The sequence below is a fragment of the Camarhynchus parvulus genome, chromosome 8 (genome assembly GCF_901933205.1).
Source record: "Camarhynchus parvulus chromosome 8, STF_HiC, whole genome shotgun sequence".
Classification (NCBI taxonomy): domain Eukaryota; kingdom Metazoa; phylum Chordata; class Aves; order Passeriformes; family Thraupidae; genus Camarhynchus; species Camarhynchus parvulus.
This window is the reverse complement of record NC_044578.1, coordinates 10,700,398-10,727,574: the sequence shown is the minus strand read 5'-3', so window position 1 is coordinate 10,727,574 and position 27,177 is coordinate 10,700,398. Positions and strand designations below refer to the sequence as shown.

Here is a 27,177-nt window from a genome sequence, read left to right as displayed (position 1 = left end):
CAGTAAAGGGTAATGCATTCTGAAATAAAACTTCTGGGCTTTGAACCTTTGCTGGTTGACCCCTAAAACTTGTAGTGGGGTACTTCTTCCTGTAACTATTTCTGAGACACTTAGGGATGCTTACCAGGTAGAAAGACTTGGCTTACTAGCCATGGAGTGAAGAAGCAAGATTCGTCCAAGAAGTTTCTGAGAGAGCATCCAGGTCAGTGGGAAATGTCATAGAATTTGACAGGAAACCTGTGGCTCTGTCTACAGTATCTACCTTTCTCCTGCTTGGAAGTGTTGGATGATTGAAAGATTAATTTTTTCAAGCAATAGGTGGGCTGTCTTTTCTACAGGGGATGTTACAGCTTCTGTGTAAGGAAGAGAGACTTCTTCATTGCTCTGTCCTCAACCCATCCCATTTTGGAGTCTTTGCTACATGAGATGGGTGAGAGCACTTAATTCTGCTGGACCCGTCCCTACCTTCCCCATCAGTGACACAGTGATGGCATGTGTCACTTCATGTGAACTTAACACTGGTGTTGTGGGTGGTGTGTGAGGAGCAGAGCTGTCCGTTTCCTGACAAGGATCCAGTGGTACAGCAAGTCCTGTTCTTGATGGGTGATACTCCCTACACTTTCTGAAATGTAATGCTTTGATGAAGAATTTGGGGAATGAGCACATTCCAAGCATAGACTGGCCTCCCTTTTGCAGTGTGCTTACTAGCAGCTCCTTCTGCAGTACTGTCCTGACCTTGTTTATTTTGGACTTAGGCACCGTAAAATAGCTTGTTAATTGCTGCTCATTTAGAATTATAATTAGGTGTTACCAGATGAGTTCTGTAATACACAATTAAAATGTTATAAAAATTTTTGTGGCTTTTAATACTTCATTTATTGGTTAAAATTTAATTCAGAGTACACTGATTGCAAGCTCTCTGTGTATGTACATAATTACTAAAACCCACAAGGGTAAAACCAAAGCAGGTTTGAGTGATGCAGAATCCATGCACTGCCTGGATGTCGGGCAGCCAGGGATATGAGCTCTGGCATCGGATGTCTTTGTCCTGCTTTTCTGTAGGCTGATTAAACATAGGACTGGCATGAATGTGGTGTTGTGTGCTCTTGCTGGTTGGGTAAAACCACCCCTCTGCTCAGACCTGGCTCAGGTCCACTTTAATGGGCTGGGCACACATCTAGAAGTGATGGACACAGAGCTGCAGGCTTGGGGCACACAAGCTTTCAGAGGGAATGTCATCAAAGCCACTTTGATGCATTAGTCTGCAGGTAACAAAAAGCTTGAACATCTGGTGGCGTTGCATATCCAAAAGTAAATGGTTAAAACTTGGAGCATGTTCCCCATATATCGCTAAGAGCTTCAGAGCCATTGTTGGCAGCTGAGGAGTTGCTGTGCTGCTGTTAATTTATTATGTTTGGTTTTGATGAACAAGGTGCTTCATTTTGTGTTGTCAGCCCTACGCCAGCATCAGCCATGTGGAGGAAGAAGGGGCTGTTCGTTTTCTAGGAGCTGTACTTAACCTGGTCCACCTTAAGCTTTCCTTGTTTTTTTGTGAAGCTAGGTAATATCTTTCCCCTTTAAGATCTGTCCTGTTTTTCTGCTGGAGGCTTTTTTCCCTTCAGGATTTTACATTCTGGCAACTAACAAATTACAATAGCTTTCCTCCTAAGTACGCTAGAACATACATTGAATCTGATCTCAACGGCGCCAAGTATGTGTTTCAGCACACTAATGCACGAATGGATTGAAAAAACAGCTAGCAGTAATTTTCTTTCCTTAGGTTTTACTGAATAGTATCCCAAGAAGCTGCACATAATGTGTTATCCTCTTTATGTGTTACTCAAGGTCATGTAAAGGTGAAGGCCTGGAAGGAGAGTGAATAATTTCAATAGTAAAGCTCAAAGTTGCTACAGATGGCATATGGGATGTCTTATTTTTCAAAGGTCTTTCCATCTGCTATTGGCAGAAGCCTCCATTAGAAAAGGGCAGTTTTGTATGTGGTACATAATTTATTTATTTTTCAGGTTGATCTTCTTTCAGAATTCAGGTTTATCTTGACTCAGACTGTTAGCATGGGACCATTCTCCTGGTAAAGAGAATGCACAGAAGTTATAAGGTGTGAGTTGCATAGGAAATGCTCTCAAAGTTTGAGGAAGAGGAGCTTTTCAAGACTGAATTATAAAAATCAAAAGCAAGCTGCAGTCTTGTGGAAGCAGACGTGTTGTGGTGGGTGAAATTTTTTTGTTTGCCTTTCTTCCTTTGAATACTTTACTTAAGGTTGAATTGCAAAACCTAAGTTTTTTTAGAGCCATAGGATGTAATGGAGGACCACCAAGAGGTGAAGAGTGTCCCATCTGTGCCTTGTGTATGCTGTGCTGAATGTGAGAACTGATCTCTCCTGCTGCCTCTCCAGTGCAGAAATAACAAAGCCATTGGAAGTAGCTAAATAACTGCCATGCACTGAATACCCTTGGTTAGCAAAGCGTGCCTTTTCTAGTAGTCAGAAAATTGCTGGATATAAAAAGCAAAGTCACACATAATCTGTGATAAATTTAGCGTGGATTTTATGGTGGATGAGGAGGGTCCGTGGGAGGTTCAGGTTCACACAAGATGCAAGGAGCAGTAAGTGCTGCGTAGGGGTGGTGATGTACCCAACTTACCTGAGAGATAGTAATGTTTGCCTTGGCTTTATGTTGTGGATTTCTTTCTGAGGTTGGTAGAGGCAGTTATTACAGGTTCATTAATGTGTGCAGAATATTGTTAGCCTTCCCACCTTTTCTCATCTTTCTAATCCGAAGCAGACGAGGGTTGTGCATCCTTGATAAGGTGTCAGGCAGCACGGATCCACAGCCATGTGGAGCCTTCCTGTCTGCTGCCTGTAAGTGCTCAGCACTTGGCATGTGGTGCCCATGTAAGAATTTAGTTGCAGAATGTGAGTGTGGAAGCAGATTTTGGCCTGTTTGAAGAGTCCTGGCATTTGCTTTGTGGCATGAAAGATGGAAGATGGCTGGTCTGTCCAGAAAGTGTTGGATTTGCTGCAGCCTTGATGCAGCTGTTATCTCAGTCCCTCTGGACAGGAAATAACTAGGAAACTACTGCTTTGATTTGACAAACAAAGAAGACTTGTAAAATACATTAATTGATTTTCTTCCATCAAAGAGTTTTGAACACACAGCCTCAGATCTGAATGAGAAAAAATCTGATATAAATCTGATGTGTATATGTTTTGTGTGTCTTACTATACAGAAAGCGATGCAAAAACCCTGAGTTTAATTTTTAGCCTGAGGTGCTACTGAAGGAGAGAAGTAGTTTGGAATAAAAACTTAGGAATAGAAATTCTTGTACTAAGAGTTAAGATTGACTTGCTGCCATTAAATCAGGAATTTGACAATATGCAGACCTGTAGTTTCTTCATCTTCAATAAGCATTGTATTACTCCCAGGGCTTTTTTTATTTACATCTCTTTAATATGGCTTAGGTGCTGTGTCATATATGCCACCTCAGAGGCTGTTTTCTTATGGCAAAGCGAAGCTAGGGAGGCCTTACTAGAAGGAAGAAATAAAAAGGAATAATCATAAATCTAGCATCTTATTACAATAAGCTTGATTGCATCTAGGTTTCTTTAGAGGTTACAGAAACAGTTTTCATTTTTCATACAGAAGGCAATTGCATGAAACTTGTGCTTTCATAGTCCTTGCTTATTAGTTGCGGAGGGAATTTCTGGGTGCTGTCTTCCAAATGCCAGAATGCCTCCAGAGCCAGCGAACTGCAGGATGCTGGGGGCGTTCTGCATGGAGAGAATTCAGTTTAATAAATGTAATAAGTCCGTTTACCCTACTGGGCTCTGTTAACTACCTGCATATAAACTGAGCATCCATAATGTTTGGGCAAAGGTTATAGAAGCAGTTTGCAGGAAGGGCTAGCTCCAGAGCACACAGAAACAGCAGCTGTTCTTATTTTAGCCCTCAGTAACACACACAATAATGGGGTTCAAGCAGTATCTGTGGTTGAGGCAGTAATAACAACTATGATATAATTAACTTCAAAGCCCTTTGGGAGAGAATAATTCCAAAATCTAGCATTGAAAATGTTCATAGTTTCACAAGATGAGAATTACAGGAAGTTTAATTGGGTACATAAACCCTCCAGTAGGGCATAAGTTGTCTGCTAAATGATTGCATTAGGAAGAAGCCATCCCTGTGGCAGGCTGCTGCTGCCTTCTCCTGCACAGGTTGGTGTTGGCTGGCAGGAGTGGCTGGGGCAGACAGGAATCCTGTCTGGTGAAGCCCTGCTGCTCCTGCTGCTCCTCAGCTGGTGGTGCCCATGTCTAGAAAGGATGGCAGCCAAGATGTATTTGAGAACTTGGCACTTTGTGTGTGCTTGGTGGACCTTTGGAAAAGGATTGTTGTCTCTGTGAGCAGGATCAAAGCAGTAAGTCCTTTTTTACTCGATTGCCACGTGTGAGAGCAGCTGCGAGACGGTGGGTGGGGGGTTTGTCACCGGCGTGTGTGTTCTTTCCAGACCCTGGCTTAAAAAAGCTGCAGCCACAAGGAGTAGCTCAGGATTATTTAATCACTCCTGGCTTTGTCCAGATGCTGCAGCATCAGCAAGGTTGAAGGTGTTTGTGGGCTCCTCACATATGTATTCATGAGTGGCCATGACAGTGGTGAATATAGGGCATGAATACGTCATTGAGCTCAGAGGGGTGAAGAAGATGAAAACGTTGAGCATGATGGTAAACTTTAGAAGGGCTAACTTACAAGAAAGTGAACAAGTTAGTCAAAGTGTCCCTAATATTATAATGGGAAAAATTAAGAGTAGAAAAGAAAAAGGGAGGGTGCAAGGGGGGAATGAATCAGTTCCTTGATGTGGTTTGAAATCAGTAGGGGAACATAAGAAAGCAAACTGGGAAAAGCAGTTAAATTAGTAAGCAGTTAGCTGGGAGTAATTCACTCTAGGTAGGTGGCAGGCTTGAGAAACTGTTTGAGATGAAAATTTGGAAACCCAACTCCCATTTATCAGTAGTAGAGTGTATAAAGTAAAGTGAGTATAAAAGGAAAATAGAAAGATCCAAGGTGGGCTTTGAAGAACTGCTGACTATACATAGAAGATAAATTATTTAGGCAAATCAGTGCCATTGTCTTGTGTGAAAATTTGTCTTGGTGGATGACGGAAGGTTAGGGAAGGCAGTTAAGGATGAGGAGTGTGCTGCCAAGGAGGGAAATTATTACTTTGCATCAGTTTTTAACCACTGAAAATATTGTAGAAGACTTGCTACTAGTATTGTGCCCAGTATTTCTAAACATAAAAGCTAAGCAAATTCCAGAAATTGAGGTCTTGGCAAAAGCAGATTTAGAGTAAGCTGTTAATCTGAAAGGCATTAAGTGAGCAGACCCCGGTAGTATGCTATGTTACATAAAACATAACTGAACTTCCAGCAAACGTAAGGTATTTTTTGTTAAAAAGAACATATTTTTTTCCCTCCTCAGAAAAAAGTTCTTTATGTATCTTGTACTCTGGTTGAAGCAAAAATTACTGCAAAAATAACACAATACCCGAAGACCGTGTTCTCAGAGGGTCCAACTTTGATGGATTCTGCAAAGGAAAATCTCTAGAAGTTGCTCAAAATCTCCAAGCCGGAGAAAGGGCTTGTTCAGATTTTGGGAGGTCTCAAAATTTTTGATGCTGAGGCCTCTAAGGAGGCTGAGTAGATATGTGGATAGAGTGAAAGCATTCTTACAAAGAGGAAACTGATTTAATTTTGCATTAGAATTGATTTAGGATTTAGTTTGGCTTCAAGCCATTAGACATCATGCAAATCCTTGAAAGGATGGAAGGACAGGTTATCTCTCATCTGGTCAATCATTTGCGTTCTTGCAGTTTTGGTTAAAATTAGTTATGGTGCTCAGTGGAACTTAAGCCTGCTCTGCCTTGCATGTTCTGTCAGTCTGAGAGATGCAGAACCAGTGTGTTTGACACTGCTGGTTCCAGATGCTGGAATGACAGGACCACAGCTGTACAGTCAGTGGCACTCAGCTGTGGTGTGTTGTAAGCAGCAAGCCCAGAAGGACTGTGTTTCTCAGCTCTCCCTCTCTTTAGTTTAAAACCACCTGTCTGCACCCTGGCTGTGCAGAACTTAATGCCCTGGAATTGCATTTAGAGGAGAGGACTTAGTACCTAGTGATTTTAGTCCTTGCACTGTTTTCTATTGTGCTGAATTCAGTCAAGCCTGTTATAGCACAGTCATTTTCATTAGGAGTATATTGTCACGTGTACAGTAATTTGTTGAAAAAGCACAGAAATTCTTGCTTTGTGGAAATGTCTGACTAATGAGCATGTTTCTTCGCATGAGTGGAGTTTGCTGATAGTTAAGGAATAGGTGAATTTAGTTTTATTTTTTGTGGGACTTTCTACTGCCCTGGATCTGTAATTCATGCATCTGGATGCAGTGCTGGGCCTATTCTGTAAATGCTAGGGACTTTTCATATCAGTTGAAAAGCTGATATGCAATAGTTTACTTCTTTTAAGGGTACTTTACAGCAGACATTAGGAGCCTTTACACTTGGGTAGGGTGATCTACAGCAATCTATGCTTAGTGCTCACTGTGAGTGATAGCTGGGCTGGTGAGGCTCAAGGCTGATCTATATTTTAAGTGGATGTTTTAACTTATCTCCATAGTTATTTAACGGGCCCTACATAATCCTTGTTCCAGTGGAAAAATTCCTCTTTCTTATCTAATATTGTCTGCAGGCAATGACACCTTCAGAAATTAATGTCTTCAGAACCAAATGTAGCCAATAAAGCTGACAGGAATATTCAAGTCGTGCTTGTATTCTGCTTAAAAGTGGCTCTGCTCCTCTTCTTGGGTCAAGCTGGGATTGCTTGTTCAGGATCACAGTGACCTGGGCCAGCTTGTGCTTAAACACTTTCCACTTTTTTGTGCTTTCTCAAAATAAGGGGAAACTTTTTAAAGTACTTCTGAGTTGTTTCTGCTGTTACATATATTGCTCCATACCAATCAGCCTGTATTAGTCTGTTGGTTTGTTTTGGTTTTTTTCCCCCAGATTATGGGATATTTTGGGGTTTCTTTTTGGTTTTTTTCCTACCTCATTTGTATTTTCTTTCCAAACAGGTGATGAAACATTTTCCTTCTGGGAAAAATAGTTCTGGGGAGGGGTGTGTTTCCCTCTTTTTTGACTGTTTACAGAGAATAATTTGCACACACTTCCGTTTGCTTTGTCTCATTCTCATGGTTGCATGCCCATGACTAATTATACTCCTCCACTCCTTTCTTGGTGTTTTGTATCCTTGTACTTACAGATAGCTATCAAATCCTTAGCAGTCTGTCTAGTGCTTGTGATTTGACAGAGATTTTTATCCTTCCTGGTTCTTAAATTGCTTTGTTCATTCCTTTTCTCCAGATGGTTTGAGAGTCTTGTTTCTGAGAGCACCAGACTGATGCTCTGGGCCTGCTCCCTCCTGGGTCCCAGAGGTGGTACCTTTGCTCATGTGGCAGTTTCTTTAGCTCTTGGCCTTTTTATTGTGTTGCAAGCTCATAGGAAGTTCCTCCCTAAATCTATTCTAGTGTTGCCATCGTCACCATCTTCATATATCTCCCCACTGAATCTCTCTAATACATTCCCTGCATGTGGGAGTTCGGAGTGAAATGAGACTCATTTTGTCTTTTTTGGCCATATTGCTGTACTCCCCAAGTCTCTTTATATTATATTTCTCGCAGAAAAGCACAAAGAAATCTATGCAAAAGGAATACTAATGTAGTGAAGTGAAACATTGAAAAGTCATTAGCTTGTGTGTAACTGCTTCTACAACTTTTAATGTGTGCAATATGATGGTCTTGAGTTATATGGTGTGTCATGGTTTTCCTGTTCCTCCTTCTGAGCACAGATGAGGCATTATGTACAGAGCGAAGCAGCTGAGCTGTAGCCAGTTATTGTTCTCACTTTTAACAGAATAAAGAGCTGCCTTATTGCTCTGCGTGATGCACGATCGCCGTCGCTGATGTGACACCCCAGAGTCGATCAGGTGGTATTGTGTTGATTGCGTCCCTCTGGAGCACTGGCTCCCTTTCAGATACTTGTGTAAAATAAAGAGGATAGAACTCCAGAAGGAAAATTTGATTGTGTTGCACATGTAATAGCACTGGGAGAAGCTGATGTAATTTCAGCCCTGTCTTTACCATCGTCTGGGTGTGCCCAGTTGGTGTTTTCTGACCTGCATCCTTGGGCTCACCTTGAGAAGGCTCAGGAAGTTTCCGCCTTGAAAAACAAACACAATTGTTTCAGGTTCCTTTTTGAAAAGACACTGTTACATCTCCGGGTCAGATAAGGACATTGCTTATGGACTGGGCTCACCTTCCCACCCTGTAAGTTTCTCCAGAGTCTCTTAACGATGTCTCACCACAAAGGCAGTGTCAGTACTCAAACACACAACGAAACCTGGCAGTTCCATGGATGTGCAGGGGTTCCTGGAGGGAACTTTTTTGTGCTGACTTCTTAGATTCTTTGGGTTGCAAAGTAGCTTAACCTAAAAAGCGATTTTAGTGCGGTGTTTTTGTCCCTGGTTTTGAATGGGCAAGCTTGCTTTGGGGATGCTGTTCTTCACTGTGCCAGTCTTGGCTGGTGACCCACTTGTTTCAGTTCAGTTTATCTTACAGAAGAGTTCATAGAGGACAGAAGCTATTCAGTGCTGGTTTGAAATTCCTCTTGACTCTTTAAAGTCGACTGCTTTTTCTAATCTCATTGCAGTCTCCTGTGAGACGTACTCATTGCCAGAATTTCTTAGTACCATATGAGCTGTTGGTATTCTTGGCTCTGTTTTAAATGAGTCCAGCTTTTTCTGCCTGTCTGAAAGAATCAAACCATGTAGGTTTCAAAAAATGTCCTCAAGACCGCCTCTTTTCCATCCACCTGCCCCGCAGCAAAAAACTCATATATTTAAATGAAGATTGCTAGTTTTTTGTTGTGCTTTCCTGCTTTCTAGTTTTCTGCCAAACTAGCTCTCGGTAGCTCTAACACTGAGTTTGGAGCAGAGGCAGGAGTTTAGCTTGCTAAACTCAAAGCTGTTTTTACAAAGCCATCTGGAGTGCTTAGCCTCAGCTAATTTTGGGTTATGTAGTCTAGAGTTTATAATATTGCCAGGACCAGATGCAGAAGAAGAAATGAGAATGTACGTGTGTTTTTGAAAAACCTTCTTGTACAGTGTCTGGGCTCCCAAACACAATATTAGTTGTGAGATGTTGGCCAAAGCAGTGAGATTAAAGGAGGCTTCAAATGAAGGGACTGAGATCATCTGGTGCACAGGAGATCAGTCCAGAAACAAGAGAGAGCAGCCTGAAGAGGCATGAGTTTGCTGGGGACAAGACACATTAAGAACTGTAGGAGCATAATTTGGTCAGTTGCTGTTGTACTTGATTTTGCCAAAGCAATACTGACTTTGTATTTGTTTAGCTTGTTGCCAAAAATCTACCAATATTATCTGGTTTTTAGCTGCTTTCCTTCCTAGGCTTCCTTCTGCCCCAGGAAAGGAAGGCTTTAGCAATGGTTCAGGATTGCTGTTTAACACTGCCAGGGTAACACTGGCCCTCCTAAGGGTTAACTGAACTTCAGCTGACACCCTTGCTTTGAGTATTGGGTTGTCTCCTTGGGAAAGCTGAAGCACTGGGAGAAGCTTTTTAATATTATCACTTTCAAAAGAGAATGACAGCTACTGAGATTTATAAAATTTTAAAACATTCCAATTTAAAGCTCTTTAATTATTGAATGCAGACAACTTTTCCATAAGCAGAGCAACCATGGAAAGAGGAAGTGGCAAATTTTGATCCTGTTAAAGGCCAAAGGTGGTCTATTAACTTTGGAGGGACAGACAGCAGTCTGGCATAAGAAAATCTGGCTTTGCTACCAGATGGTAAATTATTTAGAGCACTAAACAGTTGAAAAAGATCAAGTCTATGAAGCATCTGGTAGGATATCTGACAATTCACCAGTTCTGCATAGTGCATGCTGTATGTATCTCATGGGCTGGAGAGGGAAGTGAAAAATCTGTTGAAACTGGAGAGAAGCTTGATCACATTTACTGAAAGAAGAGAGAAATCAAGAGACAGACCTATTCTTTAACTGAGGTTTTTGTGTTCCTGAGAGTTACTTCTGAATGAGGGCTGTGGAGCTGCTATTGACAAGACTGAGCAATCTGTGCTCAAGATACACCATTAGATGAGACACTTTTGTTGCTAATGGAAGTGAATGAAAGAGGAAAAGCTCTCTGAAAGCTACGCACCCCCACTGTGGTCTGACAAATACCTAAGATGTTTCAGCACCACCTGTAAAACTCATTCTCTGTCCTAATCTTACAGAGCTTGACACACATGATTAGTTTTGACACAGTAATTTCAACCCTTGGTATCTCCCACCCCCTCCCCAGGAAGAGTAGCCTCGTAGGATTCTGGCTGCTGTTGAGCCAGATGTAATGCTGCTTAAAGTGCTTCAGTGGGTTCCCTTTTTCAGGCAGCACAAATTACCCCTGTACATGCAGAATTTAGAAGCATAATCATCACTCTTGATCCAGGCATTTCTTCCCATTCCTGTGTGGCTGTGTCTGGGGAGGTGGCTGGTGCTGGGTCACCTGCTTGGGAACTGCTCTATTCTATCATTGGAATAGAGCTTATGCAGCTATAAAGATACAACTACCTGTATCTGTCTTGGCTATGTAAGACATGTAAATGGTGCTTATAGTAATCCTTTGGTGAGAGTTGAGTGAGGATGGGGAAGTTGGAGGGCAGCAAAGATAACTGAGTGTGTGGCTGGTACAAAGAGCCACTTCTGCAGTGTTCAGAATTTTGCTGCTGAACTTAGTTAGATTTATGCCTTCTCATTGAGACAATAAAAGCAGGATGAGATGATCAGTATTCTCTCTGCATCTAGGTTACAGCTAGGTTATTTTGTAAAGTATTTTCAGATGTCTTGGCTGGAGAAGATGTTGCATAAATAAAGATTTCTCTGTGTTGTGTGATAGTATAACATGGGAAAAGATTTACTGTGCAAATACAGTAACAGAATGGAGAAGAATCATGATCTCCTGTTTGTTAGTACTATGCACTGTAAATATTTGCCAGGGTAGATTCTCTTGAGATTTCTCGTGGATTTCCCTAGGCACGATCATTGCTGGCATTCTTTGAGTGCTGTGCTTTTGTCAGAAGTAGACGTGTTTGTAACTTGTGATACTTCCATCAAAAGCTCAGCGGTTTCCAAAAAACAATACACTTCCAAACCTAGCAAAATTCAGAAATATCTTTGTTAGAGCAGTCCTGAAGGTGTGTTTGAAATGTCTGACAACACAAGTAAGAGTGGCATGTTGGGCCACGATCAGTGTGCGTGTGCACAGTTGCAGCTACTTTGCTTCAAGGATGCTCATGGGGTCCACTCAGGCTGGCATCTGCCAGCATGAGATTTTTTTCACTAATAATGCTGTGTTGGTAAGTTTGGTAACTTCTGCAGCTTAGTGGAGAATAGCATCTACCTTTAAATAACTCTTGGGCTTTCCTTGAGATGCCTGGCACTGAAAGTATGAGCTCCTGTCACTGCTGAATGTGGTTGCTGAGGGTATGGTGCTTGCCGGCTCCTTTAAAGTCTGTTTTAATAGGTAGACCTTAGACTTTGAGATGGAAGTACAATGAGTATATTCACATTAAAAGATAAGGCAGATACACAGAAATTGTGTTCTTTTTAAATACTTGCCTCTTTTTTGGTTGGTTTTAGGGAAATTTTCTGTATTTCAGTATTCAAGCAGATGCCCAGGTTAAGGCAATTTGCAAGATGATTTGCTTTTTTTTGGAGAGGGAATATCCAATCATGAATCCTTTTAGGTAGTCATTGCCTCTATTTTGGGGAGTTTGAAGCTGAGGTGTTTGCTTTGGTAAAGCTTCTCTTTATAGACACTTTCCTTAATAACATTCAGCTGTGACTCTCACCCTCTGAGCTGACAGCTGATCCAATTCAGCTTCTGTTTCTTCTGCTGGAGCCCGCTGAGACTTGCCTGGTGCACACCAGCCCAGCTGGATGGTCCAAGCTGTGCTTCACATGCAATTTGATCGCAAACCCTCCCTACACATGCAGTCAGCCACATCTGGCTAGGGCATGTGGAAGGAGACTTACAAGAGCTTAAGACTGTTTTTTGAATGTAATTTGCAGCTTCAGAACTATCTGTTGTGAGCAACAGCAACTAAAAGATGCATTAATGGGCGATAAACCAGATTGTACAGGAAGGTAAACTTGGAGACAGGTGCATTTATGCTTGCTGACCCTTGAAATCAGCTTATTGAATTCAGAGGTGTGTGTGGTGCTCTACTGCTCATGCAGCGAAGATAGGTAAATTTCTTTTTAAAAGTATCTGTAATGATGACTTTGCAATGCAGTTTGGTATACTGGCAGTTAAAATGTGTATTGTATAATTTTCCTTTTCTTCCTTTTTTGGTTTGCAGGAGTAAGTCTGTGTCTGTAACACTGGATGTACTGACTACTTGCCTCAGACTGAAGAGGACTTGCTCTATTTTGGAATATGGTGCCTAACTTCTGCATCCCAGTACTCACTGTGCCAGCAGCCATCCTCTGCTGCTTGATGCTGCCTTTAGCAGGAGCGGACAGTAAGTAACATTTGGTTTTGGAAAGCTTGAATGCCTTGCAAAATTTGTTTCCAAAAATATTAAACCTTCTTTGTTTGTACTGGAAACTGAGGGTTAAGAGACAACTTCCTCCCAGTCTTCTATTTCCCAGTGTGCTCATTGCAGATAAACAGGGTGTGTGTGAAGGGGCACAAGTAGAACTAAAAAGACTGACAAAATTTATTCAAGTGCAGAAAGAATTTCTGCAGAAGCTGTGAGATCAAAACCTGACAGTTTGATTTCTAACACGCACAGATGAGTAAAGAAAATTGGGGGCGGAGGAAGAAAGAAGTATTGGGGTCACAGTAATCCCTGTTACTGTTTTTCCCTTGTTCTTTTGCCAGCTCTCGTAATTTGTGTAGCACTGAGACATCTCTCCTGAGTCAGCAGGCAGTTGCTGTTGGAGAGAGCTGTTGGGGAAGAGGGTGCAAGTTCTTACCTTCTGGTATAGCTCTCCTACACCTATATTTTGGCAGGATTGGAGTACAGTGTTTCCTTGTGGTCATACTTTTAGCTGTTGTGTCTTTGCTGTTGTCCTGGTAGTCCCATAGAGTTGTTGTGACTGGCTTTAATTAGCCCCATCCAGCCAAGAGGAAATATGTGCACAAAATGCTATTGTGGACAGACAAGAGGACAAAACCATGGCTAATGATAGCCTACTAAAAACACCTTATAGTAGGAATGTTTTACGGAATGGGTTATGCAGAGAGCAGGAAACCTCATTGCTTTTTTGCATAATCTGGAGGTCTGTATTTGTTAAGCAATCCCTGAGTATTTGTGCAGACCCCCTCCCTGTTTTTTTTAACCTGTACCCGGATTTTCAGTGTCCAAGTGCCTGCGCATTCTTCACAGACTCTGGCAGTTGTGAATACTTCTTGCTTCTGGAAGTACCCAGGGCTCCTGGGATGCTTGAGCTGGAGAAGAGGTGACCATGATGCCCCTCCTGAGGTGCCATCAGTCATCTCTTTCTCACTGCAGCTTTAGTCACCAGGCTTATAATTAGATGTAATTTTGTGAAAGTTGAAGGAGATCTTGATTCATGTTGGTAGGAGCCTGACTGAATGTAGGGAACAGACTGGGGGTTCCTAAATGTCCTTGACTGAGAGGAAGACCTAAATTTAGGGAAGCTGGAGAGAAGAGTGAAGAAGGGATGTGAAGAAACATATAAATTCAGTTATTTTGTTCTCATTAGGGATGACTTGTACAGGCAGCAGATTAGTATGGGTCTGTATGAGTCTGAGCTGCCCAGTTAAACTGGGGGCAGCAGCTGTCTCCTTCCTCAGCTTACTTTGCTGTCTGCTGGTGCTGTTGAAAGGTGCTTATTCAGATCACTTTATGTCTGCTCCTTGTAGCCCATTTTGGAATCTGGCATAGAAAAGTACTTGTTTAATGTTCTGAGGTGTGTAAAAATTCCCTGAAATTTATTATCTTCATACTGGCTCCTGCAAAGGAGAGAAGCATCACTCACATCACAGATGTGCAGAAGCTGGTGGAGCTTGAGATGTCCCAGGACAGTTCTTGGCCTGAGGATAACTTGTGGTAGACGTGGTTTGCTAATTTTGTGGAATAATTCCACATGCTTAAATTTGACAAAATTGGCTCTGTTTCTGTGTGGTGTCTCAGATGTGGAACATTTCTGTTGAGCAGCAAGTTTATCTGTATGTATGTCTTTTTCTCTGGTGCAGACTTGCTCTGAATTGCTTTTTCCTAATCTGGAAGGCAGCTCTAGAGGGCACTGACCTTTTAACTACCACAGCCACCATGGATTAATCAAGGGTTTCCTAGGATGGAAAGTGGTTTTTAGCAACTCCGTGTATTTTAGCAACTTAGAGTTTTTCTGTCATCTTACCCACTGAGTCTTGCCACCGACCCTCAGGGGCTGGGAGCTGTGTGAAAGGACCTGTCCGCTCTGTGACTCTGCAAGGCTAAAATGTCAACCTCAAACCCTGCATTTTATGGGGCCTGCCCATCAGTGATGCAAACAAGGGATGCAGTAGTGAATCAGTAGTGAATCTGACATTAGAGAGTCCTGATTTAGGACAGTAGTGAAGGCAAGGGGAAGATATGACAATAAATGGACACTGGAGCTTCCAGAAGAAGCCACAGAGGGATGCTGTGAAAGGAACACCCCATGTGCACACTCCTCTGTTTTTCAGTCCCCATAGTATCCTGTTGGCTTCAGCAAAAGAGCATTTATTTATTATACTGGTTATGGCTGTTCCCACGAAATCACTGTGATTTTTCCTTTTCCCCATTGCTGTGCTGCTTGGAATCTTTGGAGGGATGGGCAGGCTCTGTAGCTGCAAAGCACTCTTGCATTTCCCTTACTAAAAACAACAGGATAGTGAGAGCAGGGTTATCCCTGGATTTTCTGGAGTCAGTCCCCAAATTGCTTTCTATAGGAGCAGGAAAAGGACAGCTGGAGATGGGCTGTGCTGCATCCCTGGCAGCACGTGCTGCATCCCTGGCTGCAGCATGGCTCGTGGCTGGCTGCTCAGGGAGCACCCACGACTGGGTCTTCCCTACCTTTGCCACCTGCTGTTGTTGTAACACATCTCAGTGTCGCTGCTGTAGCTTCCTGACAATGAAGGCAGCTGGCAGAAAGCGGGATGTTAACGCCTGAGATAAAGCAGATTTAGTGTGTATTGCCTGGCGGAATTAGCCCCGTGCTGTGCCGGTGCCTCCCCTGGAATCGAGGTCACAGGAGCTGTGAAGAATGTCAGTGATGAGGAGTTGAAGTGGCATCCAGAGGTTAAACTGAGTGGCAGAGTGTCAGAAAAAGAGGGGCTCTCTGGGCACCTCCCTGGCAGCAGGAGGGGAGTGGTGCTTTCCTGGCTGCTCCAGTGGGGTGCTGGAGGAGAAGGTGAGTGGGAAGGGGCACATGTGCACAAACGGTGGATACAGAAGTGCTAATTTGGCAGACAGCTATTTCAAATCCTCCCCAGCTTTTACAGACTGCAATAAGAAATTATTAAATTTTCTCTGTGATCTGACTGTGTTTCTGTCAGGGTGACCCTAATTCCATTAGAGCAGCTCAGAGCTGATTCAGGATGGCTGTTTTACCTATTCTCTCTCTGCTTGCTCGTGTGGTTTTTTTTATACACTCTGTGCTTCCCTGTCTGTCATCTTTTGATTGTGCATGGGAAAAATGGCTTTGCAGATTTCAGTTAATGTTCAGTGCAATTGTCAACTAAAAGGTACTTTTTTTCAGCTTTTGAAAATGTGTCATTTATTCTAATAAAATAAAAACCCAAAAAATCCCCTCTCACAACAAAATGCAGAGAAAATGGGGGAAAATCAATACTCTCATGGGAAATCATCAGCAATGTCTTTTGTTGTTCTCTTGGTTTTTTAAAAATTAGGTTTTGTTTTTGAAGTCCTGGGAACAGGTTCCATTAGCCAAAGGAGGAGACTAGGTGACCGATCCTGGGCCTTTTCTAACTGCAGTATATTTTGGTTTGTCTTGCACAGAATTTCAAAGGGCTTAAGGAATAAAACCGCTTCAAAAGTGACCTTGTAGAAGGAAAGAACTAAGGCAGAATTAGGCCAACTACCTGTGAATTGATACCTGGTAAACAAACAATTTGCACCTTTTGATTTCTAGAGGTAGAACCAACTTGGCTTTTATTTGAGGGGGTAGATGAAACATGCCTCAGTGTGCTGGTGTGGTCAAGGCAGAGCTTGGGCTCCCACCACCCCTAGCCAGAGGGACCCCGAGTCTGAAATGTCTCAAGGCTGCCCTGCCCCTGAAATGAAGAGTTAATTTATATCCAAAAGATGTGCATCTTGTACATGGGGTTTTTTTTGTGTGCATGGTTTGTTTTTTTGGTGGTTTTTTTGTTTGTTCGGTTGGTTGGTTGGTTTTTTTGTTTGTTTGGGTTTTTTGTTTTGTTGTTGTTGAGGATTTTTTTTTTCAATCGGTGTTTCTTGGATGCTAATTGAATTGAGGAGACGCATTAAAAAGAAAATAAAACGATTGGCCTCTGATGCTTGTGAAGGCTGGGAAAATAAAGAGTACTAAGATGGCTTTTCTAGATGTGGTGTCCCAGAGTCTAAGAATAGTAAGATGGTCTTTCTAGCTTCAGGTGAGCTCTGTTTTGCCAGGGATTTTGCACTGTACCTCAAGTGCTGTCTAGAGGTTTTGTGTAGAAGAGCACTGGAGGGAACATTTGTTAGAGGCAGTAGTTTGTCCTTGTCCCCTAACTCTGCTGTCTGCCCTTACTATTTTGTGCCCCCAAGACCACCTTGGCTCATTTTGACTCCCTGATCCAACTCTGCTGCTTTTGCTTCATAACCTGAATGATGCCTCAACAACAGCTCAACCCCAAATACAGCTGCTCCAGGCCACGCTGTGAGATAGACTTGCTGTTGTGCAAGCCTGGAAAATGGCCACTTTGCAGAGCTGGGCAGCAGGATCACATTCCAAAAGCTGGACATGAGGCTTCTCCACTGCTGCCTTGCATCAGTTTCTGTTTCCAGGTTTCCTGTTTGCGTGCCTGTCCCCAAACACTGCATCTAGTGATTATGTGTAATTGATGCGATTGGATCCAGGTATTGCAGCACAGGTAAATACTAATTTTCTGCAATTCTAGCTTGACTAGCTTGACATATTCCATCAGCAGAAAGAACATGGAAAATACTGTTTAGGAAAACCCATGTACCTGAGGCATTGAGGTGGTGTCATTAAGGGATGGGTTGAAATATTAACCACAGTTATTGTGCAGTGTTTACTTTTGGTGTCCTTACTCATCAAATATATATATTCGGGTAGGATCGGATTCTATACTTGTGTGTAAAGTACCTAAATGCTGCCTGCTTGTAGCTAAATGTTGCAGATATCAAGGTAGAAGGAATGCTGTGAGGACGAACATTATGTACAGAGTAGACAAAGGATCTTTTTTCTGCATTTATAGCCCTTTTAGCTCCAGCACTTGCAGAGAGTGTGAATTTGTTTGGGTTGCTACCCACAACAAATCACAGCATGATGATTTGTCTTTTTTATGTATTGTTAAAGCCACCAGCATTCATCAGTCAATGTCAGCTGACAGGTCAAAGGTCTGCTTAGCCCCAAATAATCCCTCATCTCATAGTGGTCAGTATGGAGACTTATGGAGGATGTAAAAGCAGAATAAATATATAGTGATCTCTTCCTCTTGTCTTCTTGGAGCCCTCGGTGAGTGGTGGCTCCTGAACCCAGAGAGGTGCTGTAGCAACTGCAGCCCAGCTTACTCTGGGTTTTGCTCTCAGGCAGCTCTGGGTGTGTGGTCAGTCTGCAGGGACACCTGGAGGGCAGTGGTTTGCATGGAGACCAAGGTGTGGGCTCTCACTGTTGCCTCTGCTCTATGGGTCGTTATTTAAGCCCCTCACTGCTGTGCAGGGCTGAGCATCCCCACTTGCCATTTGCACCATTCAGACTCAGCTGCACAGCCAGAGTTCCTCTCCTGCCTTCACAAGGCACTTCCTGTGATTAAGTATCTGTGTAAATGATCCAGCACACTGACAAATGTTGAGGGGATGATATATTTAATACTTGTTCTTTGAGAAAGCGTGTGCTTATTGGCTTGGTGATACAGAAAACCAATAGAACTACCTGCTTACAATTTTATCTTCAGTGTAGATTCATAGATTTTAAGGCCAGAAATCAGATCAGAGTAGTCTTTTACTCTGACCTGTGTAGCACAGGCTGTATAATTTCACTGGTAATTTCTGTGTCTGCTTTTACAGCTGTGGATGAGCTAGCATGTAGCTTTTGGGAGGCTGTCAAATCATTATTTGAAAACTAAATGATAGAGAATTTACCCATCTCCTATATGATCTGTAAAAATGGCAAGTAATCATTACTTCTCCAAATGTGCATTTATTTCAAACTACCTTTATGCATTTTTAGGGTTTAGACACTGGATATTAGAACATCTGTCACTGAGACTGGAGACTCCTGCTGTTTAATGCAATCTCCTGGAGAAACAACTTGAAGTTGGAAGAGTTAGAGAACCTGAAAGTTTGTCCTTTTTGTTGAAGAAGAATGGACACTTTTGGTTTTTTTCTGACCAGATAAAATTTTTGTTGTTCTTCACTAATCCTCCAGACTTTTCAATATGTTTTTTAAAGTCAAGGGACCAGGACCAAGACAAGTGGCTGCATTTTCCAACAGTACAATGGCACTTTATCTTTTTTACTCACAGCATTCAACTGGGAATGTGGTCCTCCATTGTGACCTCTGAATTCCTTTCTGGACCTCTGATTCCCAGGATGCAGACTTCTATTTCATTTGTGGGATTTGGCTTTTTGCTCATGAATATCTGCCCCTAGGTACATTAAAATGTGTTTTGCTGGATCCCAGCTCATTTAGTCATCTGAGTAATTCTTTAAAGGTAATTTTCCCTTTCTGTTTGTAGCTGACTACCAACCTTGGTAAAGCTTACCCTTTACTTTCCAAATCTAATTGCAAGTTAGTTGCATTCATTCACAGATGTTAATCAGTTGTGGCTATTTGCAGAGGCTGCTATGTGTGTTTTAAGGAGATATTTAAAATTCCCTGTAGTAGTGAGGGTAACATCCTTTGCAGATGGAAAGGAGTGCCAGAAAACCAATAAAATAATATGGTTTCTCGTGATGCTGCTGGCTATTACTACTACTGATGTCAGAAAGGGAAAAAGTATAAGATCTGCTGGAGCTTTCAGTGTTTTAGCTGAGTAGTTGTAAAAAGCAATGATGTGGTAATAGGAATGGTTTTTTTGTTTCTTTGATTATCTCTTCATTATACTGGTGCTTCAGAATGATACTGTAATATAAGATGATCAAGCTCATTTTTGTGAAAAACCAAGAGTATGAAATTTGTTTGCTCAAAATGTTAGTCAATCTTTTTTGATGTTGAACATGGTTTAAAAAGGAGTGGGGAAAAAAGCATCTGTTCATGGGTGCTTTTTCTCTGGTAAGTTGTCTATCTTTATGTATCAGGAGCTGAAAAGCAGTGGTGTACTCTTAATTGAATGCTCTGTTTAGTCCCTTGTGAGAATCAGTGCTTTGTCTGTGCCAGAGACAGATCTCATTTATTTTGTTGGTGTGAAAACACTGTAGGGTGCTTACTGAAACTTCTAACTCATAGAAATGTCTTTTGCCTTGCACACTTTATGGACATATGATCACTGAATTAAATCAAAGCACTTTTTATAGTGGATGATGGCTTTACATTTGTATATGAATTGTGGCTGCAGTGCTAGAGCTTTGAATGTGTGTTAGTGTTGTCTTTCTCTCTTGCATCATAATGTTAAGACTTCACAATAAGGGGCATTGATGTAGTATTAAAAAGAAATAATTACAGAATGTATTTCATTTCGTGTAGTTCAGGCTGGAATGACTTTGCAGTCCTGCTGTGCTTTTTAGATGGTCCTTCATTGTTTATATTACTCATTGTTTCCCCCTCCCCAGTAATTAATAATAGAATTTCCATGAAATCTTTTCCAAAAAATCTGTATTTAGTAAGATTGGATTGAGATATATAGGTAGTACCTGGTCAAATCTTAACATAAATGGAAATACCACAATTTTCCAACAGACATTCGTTGCACCAAGGATGACTGTTCTGAGTTGGTACTTTGAATAAAGTCATCATGTCAGGAGGAGATTTGGAACTGGTTTGTTTTTGCTACATGAGGTTATTCTACTTGAGCTGATAGTGGATTCTCTGGAAGTAACTGGGGTCTCATGGAAAGGATCATCATCAGTCCACTGTTGGCACTGGTAAATACTGCAGATTTAAAAGGAATCACTCAGAATTCTTGCTTGCTTTTGCCGCTTTTCTTGCAAATTGTTTTAAATGTTTTTACAAACTCTCTCTACATATGCTAACTTTGTTGGCCCACCTCAAAGGTGAGTGATATAAGTCCATAGCAGTTAATTGTCATACAGGGAGAAGACAGTAACTGTTGAGCCTCTGCTCTTTGTTTTAAGGATGCAGAACACCTATGTGTTTTCTTTGTGTTTATTTTTAGCCAAATCCACTTCAGCTGTTGTATTACTTCTGTGAAAGGTTGTTTTGAAAAGGGTTTTTTTTAAAGAGGCCAGGAAATACTCACCAACTTGACACATGTAGGGATTTTGCCCCTGAAAAACTCCACTTTTAGTAACCATTTTGAGCCTTAGCATTAGCACAGCTGTCCCTGGCAGGTGGGACTGTTCCTTTTCACCCACTTGTCAAAAGCTGGGGACTTGTGTGAGTGGGAGACAGAGTGTGTTGCAGAGCTCTCACCTCGGTGTTGTTCCTAAGACAGGGCATTGCCTTGGTTTTCAAACTTGAAACTGAAATTCTGTCTTTGGAGGTAAATGTGAGAATCACCATGCACTGATTTCAGAAAGGGTTTCAATCCCTGCATTTGGGGAAAAAAGACATTTTGGAAGTGAGGCAGATATAGTGTATTGTACTTAGAGAGTGTTTAATTTACAAGAGGGAAGATTTGTTGAAAGAATGGAACGATGAGTATTTAGATTCTTGTTACATGCTGAAAATGGTTAAAATACTGATCTGGTGATGATGACTATGTATTTTAATCCTATTTAGGATCAAACAGAAGCTTTCAGTTTTTCCAGGACACAGGAAAACCCTTGGAGAAGCAAACTTCTCTCATAAGCAAATACTTTCATATTCCTTTTTATGAAAGGGATGTCTGGTCCTGACACAGTGTTCTCAGTCTTGGCATGCTCAGTACAGAGTTTAGTATGGCTCTCAGGAGAATGATGAGGGTAGTCCAAGACCTAGAAAGGCTCCCTTTACTCTTGTTTCATGTAACAGGTAATGGTCCTGGTTGTTGACTTGTCATTTATACTTGCTGTATATAACTTCTAATACCCTCTTTTATGCTCCATTACACAGAGTTTATCAGGGGTTAACATGAAGTTTCTTAGTTATAACCTGTTCTTTTCAGCTTTTTATGAGTTTGTTTCATGGCTGAAATGTGCCCTGCTTGGTCTTCAGGCAAAGTTCAAGTTGAGGGACTGTATTTTATAAGGTGGACATTTGTTTTTGGTTCTTTCTGCAAAAGTTGTCTTTGAATGGCTCTTAAAAACAAAGAGAGTGGAAAAATACTTTTGTGCCCTTAAAGCTGACTGTGGTGATATTTATAGATTTCTAGTCTAAAATGTCTTTGAAAACATTTGACCACCAAAGCGCATCTGTAGTAGTGTCCAGAGAGAATGGAACCTGATTTGTGGAAGGGAGTGACCCATAGAAAAACAGGCTGCTGAATAATATAAAGGGAATTTCACGCTGGATCACTCTGTAAAGGAGGCTGTGTGAGCTCGTGTGTAACTAAATTGCCTGTGTGTTCATTCTGTGTGTGTATGCAGAGCTGCTGTGATCTCAGCCTTCCCAAGAGCCAGAGGTACCCAGGAGAGGCGTCCTGCAGGTCCTCCAGCACCCAAGCTGGAACATGGGCAGAGAGAATTAATTCACACAGACACCATGAAGTTCCTCTTCTAGTGCATTTGTCTGTTTCTTGAGGCAGCTGTGGAAATAGGGAGTGTTTTATGTTGAAGTTGCTCTGTGGTTGTACTGCAGGCCACAGGGGCTTGGTCTTGTCTTTCTTGGCAATGCCTGTTGAACCTTTATTCTGTCTTAGTAAATGCATGGAACATTTAGCATATTTAACTGCCAAAGCTTTGTTTTGGTTTTTTTCCCCCCCCCCTCAAATGCTAAAATACATCACTATCTGTAGAGTTGTGTGCCCTATTTTATGAGCAGAGTATGATTTGGGGGTTTTTTACACATTAGGACAAAATCCCTGTGTTGTTCAGTCAACATCTATGCAGCGCTCAACATCTCTTCCGTTGAACACTCAGCCTTCTGTTGCAGATAAAGGATTTTTTGGAGGCCAGTTTAGCTCAAAAATTCTGTTATTGTCTGTAATCTGTAGTGCTTTGTGTGAGAAGAGCTTCCTGTGTAATTTTGTGGAATTTAAGAAATACCACTTAACATATAAAGAGTTACATGCAGTGTACCACATGGTGTTTTCCAAGTTTATGTTAAATTGCAGAATTATTTTATGTTACAATAATTGCTGGATGGTGTCAAACTCTAAGTCTATTTATACCAAAATTATCCCAGCATAAGCGTCCAATGATGGCCAACAAATGCTAGATGTTTTAAGGAGATACAGTAAAGACCATCTCCTAGTCTTGCCTTTTCTCCCCACCCACATTACTTCCCATTTCCTATGTAAAATTAGAAGCTGTTCTCAGAAACTGGACTTGTATTACTCCTTCTGTAGAGCTTTATTAATTGCAACAATTCTAAATATTGTTTTACCCACATGGGCAAAGGAATAATATCCAGTGTACGTTTGTCAAGGTCAGATCCATCTAATTTCCTTTAATGACAGGCTAACAGGCTTCGTGAATGGAGGAGCAGTAGATGTCATTTATCTTTAGTAAAGCTTTCAGTGCTCCCTCATGAGACTTTTTCCTGTGAAACATCTGCTCATAGGGTGGGTATTTGGCAGTTTGGTAGCATTCAGCATTTGCAGTAATGATCTCTCTGATAGAATAGAGAACATGCTTATTAAATTTGCAGGCAACAACAAGCTGGGAAGGGAGGCAAGCATGTTGGAGGACACTATTAGAATTCAAAATGATCTTTACAAATTGGCGAAACTGTCTGAGAGGATGCATGTCAATAAGAAAAAATGTGGATAGATGTTTGAAAATAGGAGTAATCAGCTACATAAATACAGAATGAGAGACAACTGCCTAGACAGCTGGTATACAGAAAAGGTCTTGCAGTGCTAATGGATCATAAGCCATACAGGAGCTGAGAAAGCAGTGCTTTTTTGAGGGGGGCAGACATCACAGTGACAGGCAAAAATGAGGAGTACCATCCTGAGGACACATTTGATAGTCTTTTTGCTCTGCTCACATGGGTAAGGCTTCCAGTGATGCATCTCATTTTGAGCATCCCACTGCCAGAAGAGAAAGATTAACTGGGGGGGAAGGCAGTCCTTCCCATCCACTGCTAGGAGAAGAAATAATGTCCTTGAATTACAGCTGGGAAGTTCAGGTTAGGCACTAAGCAACAGTCACAGACATGCAGGATTGTTGGAATTTAATTTCCAAAGGTATTTCTGGAATTTTGTATGCAAACAGAAAGTGTTCCCTCAGATATGTTCTGAATAGGCAGTGTGATTTTTTTAAATGAATGTTTCTTTGTCTTCATTTGTGAACCAGGAAAGGTGCAGTCTCGTAGCTTGTCTTCTCTAGGTCACCTAATAACTCTTATATCTTTATCCTGTCCTTTTTTATCCTCCTCCCAATTGACAATCACTGTCTTTCCTCTGACTATGTAGCTTTGTGTGAAAATGTTCTCCAGGCCCTTAGTCCTCTTCAGTGCCCTACTCTGACTTTGTAGCTCTGCTTTAAATGTGCTGGTGGGCAAAAATAGGGGAGAATACGAGACTTGCAAACATCCACTGGTTTTCTCATGAACCCTTGTAGATTTGCTACCTTTTTGCCTATGTCTGTGCATGACTAAAGGACAGCTGCCTGTTCCGGTGTGTGGTTCATCTTCTGAAGCCATACAGTTAACTCTGCTCTGTGAATTGTAGCAGGTAGTTCTGTGTTTGTTTTCTTCTCCCAGTACATGTTATGTATTTCTCTGTATGTAGCTCTCTGCCTGGAGACTTTCCCATGCTATACATCTGTTCAGAGGCTGGTGTCTGAGCTTTGATGGTGGCAGGGGCTTTCCTTGCCAAGGCAGGGCTCTGGTGGGTACCTGGTGGGTGCTGCTGTGGTTTGCAAGAGCCCTTCTCCGTGACAGCACCAAACATCCACGCTGTTCTGCACTGACTGTTAAATATTCTAAGAAAGGCAGTGTGGTTGTGCCAGTCCATATAACCCAGAGCAGCAGAGCAGGTTGGAGGGTCTACATGTGGACCACTCTAGGCAAACAATGCTGCTTTGCTGTCCGGCGCAGCGCTGACCAGCAGCTCTTTTTGAGGGGGTGGGGGGAGGATTGAAACAGGTTCTGGCAGCACAAAATGCTTTGAGAAGCAATTGCAAAGGATGCTGTAGTTCTTCCAAGACCTTCTGATTCAAATATATGTAAATGTTTATTTATTTGTATGAAAGGGAAAAGGTATTAAAAAGTGTGTTTTTACAGAATGCTTTTAATGTTAATGGTAGTGGAAGGGAAGATGGGTAAGGTTTTTTACCTTCTCCTTCCAGTAGTCATTCTTGCTCTGAATAGCTATACATCAACTCATGAATTTCTGTCTGAGTGAGGTCCCAGGGCTGTATGAGATGGGAATATCTCATGCTTCTTGTTAAAAGATTGCAGTTAATTTATTACATTTTTGTTGTGGATAAGAAAAAGCTATTTACCCACCTAGGCTTTTCCTTTCTTGGGTTTCATAAAAGAGCCATGTACTTCTTGCTGAAGAAGTACAGATCAGAAGAGATTTGTCTTTCTAATGAATTGATTTAAATCAAAATGCAGGCCATTACATGAGTTCCTGAATTCTGGAAACTCTAGCATTATGTTGGGTGTTTCTTTGCCATCAGACTTTGACTTCAAACTGCAATTATTTTTCACAAGATGAAGAATGAAGTCTGTTGCCTGTTATGAATAATAGAGTATGGTAATATCACAGCTATATATGCAAACTCTGCAGACTGGCAGCACAGCTGCTAAACGTTACGTTTTTAAAATATGTGCAATCTGTTGTCAACAGAATTAAAACCAGGAACATTACATGGTTTGTTTTGTAGGGAAATTTAGTGATGAATTGTTCTACATTTTGACCTTTAAAGTTTTTTTTAGTCTCTGCACCTTATAGTGAACTGGGGAGATTCTCAAATTAAGACATGAAATTCTGATGGCTACCCTGACATTTCCTAGGCCTGGCTGGATACCTGGTCTTGATTAATTTTCTAGTGTACCTGCACTGCCAAGCTTGAGAGGCTCATATGCTGCACAGCTGCACTTGAAGTGATTGCACTGTAAACCTCATCCAATTAAAAGGTGAATCCTGTTCTGGTAGTGGAAAGTTGTTTTACTGCTCCTCTCCCCTGATATGGATGCGAGTGAAAGTGTTGAAGGGAAGTGTTATCGCTGTTGCTTTTGTAGCTTGTTATCTTCCATCTTCATATACAAAAAAGTGAGAAATGCAGCCTGCCCAGCTATCTGAGAGCGAGGGTGACTTGGCAAGATAAACCTTCACTGGCTGTAATGGGCCTGACTACAGACCATCATTCAGCCCTTCACTACCATCTGGTAGTGTCCTGGTTTGAACCACAAGCAGCAGGAGAAATAAGGTGGAAATAGAGCAAAGAACAGCAGTCCATCATTTTGGTGCTGAGAAGGGAATAATGAACACTCAGGACATGTTCTGCTCTCCTCCTCCTGACTGTGGAGTGGGAGAGGTAAGAGGGTGCAACCTAGGAATGTGAGAAAGGAGTAAATGTGAAGAATATAGAACATTTAGGTTTACTGTCCCTCATCAAAACAGTCTTTGAAGTCCTGCTGCTTGGGAAAAGATGCAGACAGGCACTCCCAAAATACCAATTGCAGGGCGGGGGAGCCTGGCACTGCTGAGCAGCTCCTTGAGGGTTTCTGTGCACCATTCCTCTCACCTGCAGAAAGAAATGCCAACATTAGCAGATCTCTGATTGTGTCTGTGCTGGCAGAGGGTCCCAGAACTGATTTATAGCACTTGTTCAGCTTTCAGCGAGCAGCAAATGCATTGCTTAATTATTCATGGCAGATGTATTATTGCAGGAAATTAAGACATTGAGGAAACAAGTAAAAACTATTACTGAATAGAGCTATAAACAAGGTAAGGTGGAAGGGAATGCAGTAGAAAAGCTCTCAGATGCTAAAAATCCCTCCTTGTCAGGAACGTTTCTCCCCTTTCCAAAAATAATTGTTTCAATTCCCAGATATGCAAGTGATCGTTCATAGTACATAATTATATATTCTATTAGCTAACAAGTTGGGTTTAATTTGCTACATTTGTCATCTAAATTATCATATTTGTGAATGTGTGGAACCTTCTATGGCTTCTTTCAGTATATCTACTTACATAATGACACAATTCTCTTTATGTCTTTGACTTCCCTGAAAAGATTTGACATTTTTTATGTGCAGGAAAATTTAGGTCAACCTTTGGCTTTCTGTATCAAGGAAAGAGGTTTTGGGTTTGCGTTTTGTGTCCTGGAGGTATTACTGTGTAGTGGTGTGCAGTGCTGCTGCAGGGGAGTGTGACCCAAGGCCCATCTGCTGGCACTGGATTTCCATTGTTTGAAACCCCTCTGCAGGCAGGCACACGTGCATCTCTTTCAGATGCTGCTGTAGCATTATTCAGAGATTTATTTATGTGTGTTGATGACCTGTGCTATGAAGCTCTTCTCTAGCACACTCACACAGAGGCCAGAGCTATTAGCTTTGAGGAGCACCAGCACTTTCTTGCTCATCAGGTGGCATAGGAGGTGTTTGATCACTCTCTATATGCATGAGGGAG

At 41.7% G+C, this 27,177-nt stretch overlaps 1 protein-coding gene across 11 annotated transcripts in view; it reads left to right on the top strand.

Annotated features, from left to right (window-relative positions):
• The window catches only part of PTPRF (protein tyrosine phosphatase receptor type F), a 375,416-nt gene that overhangs the window by 117,711 nt on the left and 230,528 nt on the right, over nucleotides 1-27,177 (top strand). For all 11 annotated transcript variants that reach the window (XM_030952948.1, XM_030952950.1, XM_030952956.1 and 8 more), the window contains one exon: nucleotides 12,494-12,655. In XM_030952948.1, the coding sequence (XP_030808808.1) occupies nucleotides 12,571-12,655 (85 nt within the window). In that variant the 5' untranslated portion in view covers nucleotides 12,494-12,570. The remainder of the gene's footprint in view (nucleotides 1-12,493; nucleotides 12,656-27,177) is intronic.